Source organism: Oncorhynchus clarkii, chromosome 2 (genome assembly GCF_045791955.1).
Source record: "Oncorhynchus clarkii lewisi isolate Uvic-CL-2024 chromosome 2, UVic_Ocla_1.0, whole genome shotgun sequence".
Taxonomy (NCBI): Eukaryota; Metazoa; Chordata; class Actinopteri; order Salmoniformes; family Salmonidae; genus Oncorhynchus; species Oncorhynchus clarkii.
Genome location: NC_092148.1, coordinates 78,879,721 through 78,887,540, shown reverse-complemented (window position 1 = coordinate 78,887,540; position 7,820 = coordinate 78,879,721). Strand labels below are relative to the sequence as shown.

Sequence of the window (7,820 nt, the reverse complement as noted above, 5' to 3'; positions counted from 1 at the left end):
GTCTTTTTTTGTTCAATCAGATGAAGATTTTGCCTGTATGAAAGGGCCTTCCAGCAAGAAAGCCCGGGTCCTTGTCAAAGAACCACAGAGAGACAAGGGTCTGCATCAATCAAGCAAATCTTTCGGTCAGGATTCAAAGAACACGTAGGCCTATCATTTTTTTTTTATAGAAAGCTATAAAACATATGTTATCAGAAAAACATCTTCACACGCTGCCAGCAAAGCACACACTGCCAACAAAGTCAGACACTATTTTGATTTGTGTGCTGGTAGTCACTGTTTTGTGTGTGTGTATGGGTTTCAGATTGTCTTTAGATGACAAAAATCCTTTTATAAAGCCTTAATGAACATTCATTATTTAGGGAAACATGCCAAACCTACTGTATTACATCTCAGACATAATTGAACATGCTGTAAATCACAATACTAACAATAAACCCTGCCTATAGTCACTTTGTTCTAATGATTTTCTCTCTCTCCTAGAACTTCATGAGGTCACAAGTGAGAGGGGATCCAATGTCAACCCCTCCAGCCAGAGATGGGCAGCTGTCAAAGCTAAAGATCAACAGAGATCCATACTGAAAGTGGAGAGGATCAGCCAGGTTGAGAGTGGGCGGGAGGATAAGGATTACCAGCCTACCTGCATACCACGTAACCACCATCTGTCATCACGTTAATGCCCTCAATAATAAATGTTCACCCAATTATAATGGATGTAAAGTATATTGTGCTGCTATTACATTTCTCCGTGCTTTCCTCTGTTACTCCCACCACAGAGAGTTGTAGTCCGACTCCAGCAACATCAAAGCCTGTGTCAACTCAGAGGAAGCTTGCTGACACTCCCACTTTACCTGTTAGATCATACCCTATCAGCCCAGTAGGTGGCAGGCTTCTAAAGTGGAATCCACCAGGTGAGGCTCAGTGACACAATTGGAGATTCTCTACTGGACAAAAGTCTGCCCTTTACTTAACTCCTTTGTTCCCCGCGACCCGGAAACCGATAAGTGGTCGAGGGGAGAGTCAATTCGTTAGTTTGCAAACTGAGGAGTATGCTTCCCTCCTCGATTACGGACTTCAGCAAAGGATGCACAAGAGTATCTTCCTGGTGGCTAGCGTGGAAGTGTTTTAAAATCCGCCACACAGGCCTTTCTAATCGACCTGGCCTGGTTATCCTGGAAGGATATTGACCTCATCCTGTCAGTAGAGGATGCCAGGTTGTTCTTTAGAAGTGCTTTCCTCACCATCTTAAATAAGCATGCCCCATTAAAAAAATGTAGAACTAAGAACAGATATAGCCCTTGGTTCACTGCAGACTTGACTGCCCTTGATTAGCATCTAATAGCCCCCACGATATGAAACTTTTCAGGGAAGTCAGGAACCAATATACACAGTCAATTAGGAAAGCTAAGGCTAGCTAGCAGAAATTTGCTTCCTGTAGCACTAATTCCAAAAGTTTTCGGACACCGTAAAGTCCATGGAGAATAAGAGCACCTCCTCCCAGCTGTCCACTGCACTGAGGCTAGGAAATACTGTCACCACCAATAAATCTATGATAATCGAGAATTTCAGTAAGCATTTTTCTACGGCTGGCCATGCTTTCCACCTGGCTACCCCTAACCCGGCCAACAGCTCTGCACCCCCCGCTTCTCCTTCACCCAAATCCAGATAGCTGATGTTCTGAAAGAGCTGTAAAACCTGGATCCCTACAAATCAGCAGGGCTAGACAATCTGGACCCTCTCTTTCTAAAATTATCTGCCAAAATTGTAGCAACCCCTATTACTAGCCTGTTTAACCTCTCTTTCGGATCATCTAGATCCCCAAAGATTAGAAAGTTGCAGCGGTCATCCCCCTCTTCAAAAGGGGAGACACTCTAGACCCAAACTGTTACAGACCAATATCCATCCTTGACTCTGTCAATCACCGCATTCTTATGCAGACTCAATAGCCTTGGTTTCTCAAATGACTGCCTTGTCTGGTTCACCAACTACTTCTCAGATAGAGTTCAGTGTGTCAAATCGGAGGGCCTGTTGTCCAGACCTTTGGCAGTCTCTTTGGGGGTGCCACAGGGTTAAATTCTCAGACCTACTATTTTCTCTGTATATATCAATATCATCGCTCTTGCTGCTGGTGATTCTTTGATCCACCTCTACGCAGACAACCACATTCTTTATACATCTGGCCCTTCCTTGGACACTGTTAGCAAACCTCCAAATGAGCTTCAATACCATACAACACCCCTTCCATGGCCTCCAATTGCTCTTAAATGCTAGTAAAACTAAATGCATGCTCTTCAACCGACTGCTGACCGCTCGTCCAGCATCACTACTCTGGACAGTTCTGACTTAGAATATGTGGACAACCACAAATACCTAGGTGTCTGGTTAGACAGTAAACTCTCCTTCCAGACTCACATTAAGCATCTCCAATCCAAAATGAATTCTAGAGTCATCTTCCTATTTCGCAACAAAGCCTCCTTCACTCATGCTGCCAAACATACCCTCGTAAAACTGACTATATCCTACCAATCCTTCACTTCGGCGATGTCATTTACAAAATAGCCTCCAACACTCTACTCAGCAAATTGGATGTAGTCTATCACAGTGCCATCCGTTTTGTCACCAAAGCCCCATATACTACCCACCACCGTGACCTGTATGCTCTCGTTGGTTGGCCCTTGCTACATTTTTGTTGCCAAACCCACTGCCTCCAGGTCATCTAAAAGTCTTTGCTAGGTAAAGCTCCGCCTTATCTCAGCTCACTGGTCACCTTAGCAACACCCACTTGTGGCACGTGCTCCAGCAGGTATATTTCACTGGTCATCCCCAAAGCCAACACCTCATTTGTTCGCCTTTCCTTCCAGTTCTCTGCTGCCAATGACTGGAACGAATTGCAAAAATCCCTGATGCTGGAGACTTATATCTCCCTCACTAACTTTAAGCATCAGCTGTCAGAGCAGCTTACCGGTCACTGTACATGTACACAGCCCATCTGTAAATAGCACACCCAACTACCTCATCCCCATATTGTTATTTATTTATTTTTGCTCTTTTGCACCCCAGTATCTCTACTTGCACATCATCATCTGCACATCCATCACTCCAGTGTTAATGCTAAATTGTCATTATTTTGCCACTATGGCCTATTTATTGCCTTACCCCCCCCCCTAACCTTACAACATTTGCACACATTGTACATAGATTTTTCTACTGTGTTATTGACTGTATGTTTATTTATGTGTAACTGTGTTGTTTTTGTCGCACTGCTTTGCTTTATCTTGGCTGGTCTACCTGGTTAAATAAAGGTAAAATGTATTGCACAACTAGCTACAATTAGATTTGATCACTTTACACATTTATTTGGGAATTCCACCTCTGTAAATGTAATTTGCCTGATGGCGCATGAGTAGAGAAGGAGTCTCCTTTCATACAAGCGCATTTGTGTCCATGTTTCGTCGCCTCTGCTCCTCGATCCTTGAACTTTTTCAAAAGTAGGCGAGGAGAGGCCAGAGGCGAGGAAAACCAATTGAGATTCTCCAAATATGTATATTTATCTGTCTTAATTCAATTCTCTGTTCTTTATCACTAGCACAGAGTGGAATAAGTCCCAACTCAACCCCGAATTCCACCACAAAGTCTCCAGGACAAGGCTTGCGACTGGGATTGTCCCGCTTAGCAAGGGTCAAACCTCTGCACCCCACTGCTAGTAGTAACTGACTCTTGCCCTATTAAACAGAGTGAAGTCAGAATCTCTTTTTCTTTGGTGTACTGTGTGTTTAGCCTGTTACTCTTGTGTTGCATTGCTAATATTGGAGTTCTGTAATCATTTTTGTTTAAATGTTGTATCTAGTGATTGCTATTCATCAAAATGTTTCTTTTTTAAACATTTGTTTCTTACCATGCCTGCAATTGTCCAGTATTTTTTGTAATATTTAACAAGTGTTTGATACTTTGCATACAGGTGTCATTTTTTTGGTGGTACGGTATTTACTCTGGTTCTAACTCGGATTTCACTAATGTCCATCATGGTTATTTCCATTCTCAGACTATAGAAGTTTGCTTGATCCAGCTATCCCCCTGCTGGAACATTAATTTAATGTTTCCCATTGAAGGAAACACTGAGGAATAAAGATTGGCAAGATATTGTCATGTGAATATTCTAGAATCCGCATAAAGAAAATGTACCCACCAGTGGTACAGTATGTTTCTACCAAATGGACTTGATGTGGATCAAAAAAAACATGTGATGACAGATTTTTTTCCCTCAGTCTACACCCAATGTCCCATAATGACAAAGCAAAAATGGGTTTTACATTTTTTTGCAAATGTATTGAATAAAAAACGGAAATATCACATTTACATAAGTATTCAGACCCTTTACTCAGTACTTTGTTGAAGCACCTTTGGAAGCGATTATAGCCTCGAGTCTTCTTGGGTATGACACTACAACCTTGGCACACCAGCTCTGGAACAGATTTTCATCAAGTATCTCTCTGTACTTTGCTTCGTTCATCTTCCCCTCAATCCTGACTAGTCTCCCAGTCCCTGCAGCGTCCCCACAGCATGATGCTGCCCCCACCATGCTTCACCGTAGGGATGGTGCCAGGTTTGTGACGCTTGGCATTCAGGCCAAAGAGTTCAACCTTGGTTTCATCAGACCAGAGAATCTTGTTTCTCATGGTCTGAGAGTCCTTTAGGTGCCTTTTGGCAAACTCCAAGTGGGCTGTCATGTGCCTTTTACTGAGAAGTGGCTTCCGTCTGGCCACTCTACCATAATGGCCTGATTGTTGGAGTGCTGCAGAGATGGTTGTCCTTCTGGAAGGTTCTCCCATTTCCACAGCGTGACCATCGGGTTCTTGGTCACCTCCCTGACCAAGGCCCTTCTCCCACGATCGCTCGGTTTGGCCTGACGGCCAGCTCTCTCTAGGTTGGTGGTTCCAAACTTCTTCCATTTAATAATGATGGAGACCAATCTTCTTGGAGACCTTCAATGCTGCAGAAATTTTTTGGTACCCTTATCCAGATCTGTGCCTCTACACAATCCTGTCTCGGAGCTCTATGGACAATTTCTTCAACCTCAAGGCTTGGTTTTCGCTCTGATAAGCATTGTCAACTGTGGGACAATATATAGACAGGTGTGTGCCTTTCCAAATCATGTCCAATCAATTTAATTTAACATAGGTGGACTCAACATCTCAAGGATGATCAATGGAAACAGGATGTACCTGAACTCAATTCCAAGTCTCATAGCAAAGGGTCTAAATACTCATGTAAATAAGATAGTTCTGGTTTTAATTTTTTTTATGAATTCGCAAAAAAATATCTAAAAACCTGTTTTCATTTTGTCATTACGAGGAGAAAAAAAAATCGATTTGAGAATATGGCTGTAATGTAATAAAATGCGGAAAAAGTCAAGGGGTCTGAATAGCTTCCGAATGCACTGTAATTTTAGTTATATCAATATTTGCGCATAAAGGCGTTTCCACCGATATTTCCTGCATAATTGATTTTACCGACACAAATGACAAAACTATCTGTCGGCATTTACATAAAATTACACCGAAACGTCCTGTTTCCGTCACAGTTGTCATGATATTTTTTTTATACAATATGAATTTACTCGCATAAAAACGATGGACAGAAACCTGGTTATTGAGAGAAAAACGATGTTTTTGGTCAGTGTACCAATGTCTATAGATCGGTTAATTTTCCAAATCAGCAATCTTGCAGTTTTTTTTTTTTTTTTTGGTAAGGTTTCATAAGTAAGCTCTTCAATTAGCCATTTTACAATTTATTGATCTATCTATTTGAGCTTTATGGTGAAGTTATGTAGTGACAAAAGTAACAGAAGTCACTTTCAGTGAAAGAAAGTCTTATTTTGCAAAGGTTTCTCTTTCTTTTTTCTCTTACACTTCTCTCCTTCCTGGATGGCAGTTTTCAGTCACAAATCACATGTAGGTTGAATTTAGCAAGTGTCTCAAATATCCTACCATTATCCAGAATTATTGGGATGTTTCATTTATTGCAGTGACTACATGATAAGCATTACATGGTTTTCACTGAATTTAATCAGGAAATATCTTAAGTTGCAACTTAAGGGTATTGATTCATTCAGTGGAATTGTTCAAGTAGCTTATTGGACCTTGGTTTGATGATGAGTAAACTCAGTGACAATTAGCAAATTTCCTAATAACAACAAACATGAATGTGTGAAGATCATAAAGTTACATAGCCCATCTATAAATAGCCCAAACAACTACCTCTTCATACCACGTAACCACCATCTGTCATCACGTTAATGCCCTCAATAATAAATGTTCACCCAATTATAATGGATGTAAAGTATATTGTGCTGCTATTACATTTCTCCGTGCTTTCCTCTGTTACTCCCACCACAGAGAGTTGTAGTCCGACTCCAGCAACATCAAAGCCTGTGTCAACTCAGAGGAAGCTTGCTGACACTCCCACTTTACCTGTTAGATCATACCCTATCAGCCCAGTAGGTGGCAGGCTTCTAAAGTGGAATCCACCAGGTGAGGCTCAGTGACACAATTGGAGATTCTCTACTGGACAAAAGTCTGCCCTTTACTTAACTCCTTCGTTCCCCGCGACCCGGAAACCGATAAGTGGTCGAGGGGAGAGTCAATTCGTTAGTTTGCAAACTGAGGAGTATGCTTCCCTCCTCGATTACGGACTTCAGCAAAGGATGCACAAGAGTATCTTCCTGGTGGCTAGCGTGGAAGTGTTTTAAAATCCGCCACACAGGCCTTTCTAATCGACCTGGCCTGGTTATCCTGGAAGGATATTGACCTCATCCTGTCAGTAGAGGATGCCAGGTTGTTCTTTAGAAGTGCTTTCCTCACCATCTTAAATAAGCATGCCCCATTAAAAAAATGTAGAACTAAGAACAGATATAGCCCTTGGTTCACTGCAGACTTGACTGCCCTTGATTAGCATCTAATAGCCCCCACGATATGAAACTTTTCAGGGAAGTCAGGAACCAATATACACAGTCAATTAGGAAAGCTAAGGCTAGCTAGCAGAAATTTGCTTCCTGTAGCACTAATTCCAAAAGTTTTCGGACACCGTAAAGTCCATGGAGAATAAGAGCACCTCCTCCCAGCTGTCCACTGCACTGAGGCTAGGAAATACTGTCACCACCAATAAATCTATGATAATCGAGAATTTCAGTAAGCATTTTTCTACGGCTGGCCATGCTTTCCACCTGGCTACCCCTAACCCGGCCAACAGCTCTGCACCCCCCGCTTCTCCTTCACCCAAATCCAGATAGCTGATGTTCTGAAAGAGCTGCAAAACCTGGATCCCTACAAATCAGCAGGGCTAGACAATCTGGACCCTCTCTTTCTAAAATTATCTGCCAAAATTGTAGCAACCCCTATTACTAGCCTGTTTAACCTCTCTTTCGGATCATCTAGATCCCCAAAGATTAGAAAGTTGCAGCGGTCATCCCCCTCTTCAAAAGGGGAGACACTCTAGACCCAAACTGTTACAGACCAATATCCATCCTTGACTCTGTCAATCACCGCATTCTTATGCAGACTCAATAGCCTTGGTTTCTCAAATGACTGCCTTGTCTGGTTCACCAACTACTTCTCAGATAGAGTTCAGTGTGTCAAATCGGAGGGCCTGTTGTCCAGACCTTTGGCAGTCTCTTTGGGGGTGCCACAGGGTTAAATTCTCAGACCTACTATTTTCTCTGTATATATCAATATCATCGCTCTTGCTGCTGGTGATTCTTTGATCCACCTCTACGCAGACAACCACATTCTTTATACATCTGGCCCTTCCTTGGACACTGTTAG

General features: G+C 42.3%; 1 protein-coding gene across 2 annotated transcripts in view; it reads left to right on the top strand.

Annotated features, from left to right (window-relative positions):
• LOC139374408 (RAD51-associated protein 1-like) overlaps positions 1–5,700 on the top strand; it is a 35,644-nt gene extending 29,944 nt beyond the window's left edge. For both annotated transcript variants that reach the window (XM_071115470.1, XM_071115463.1), the window contains exons 3-6: positions 21–125; positions 484–651; positions 777–911; positions 3,587–5,700. In XM_071115470.1, coding sequence (XP_070971571.1) covers positions 21–125; positions 484–651; positions 777–911; positions 3,587–3,714 — 536 coding nt within the window. In that variant the 3' untranslated portion in view covers positions 3,715–5,700. The remainder of the gene's footprint in view (positions 1–20; positions 126–483; positions 652–776; positions 912–3,586) is intronic.
• Positions 5,701–7,820: the final 2,120 nt, after the last annotated feature.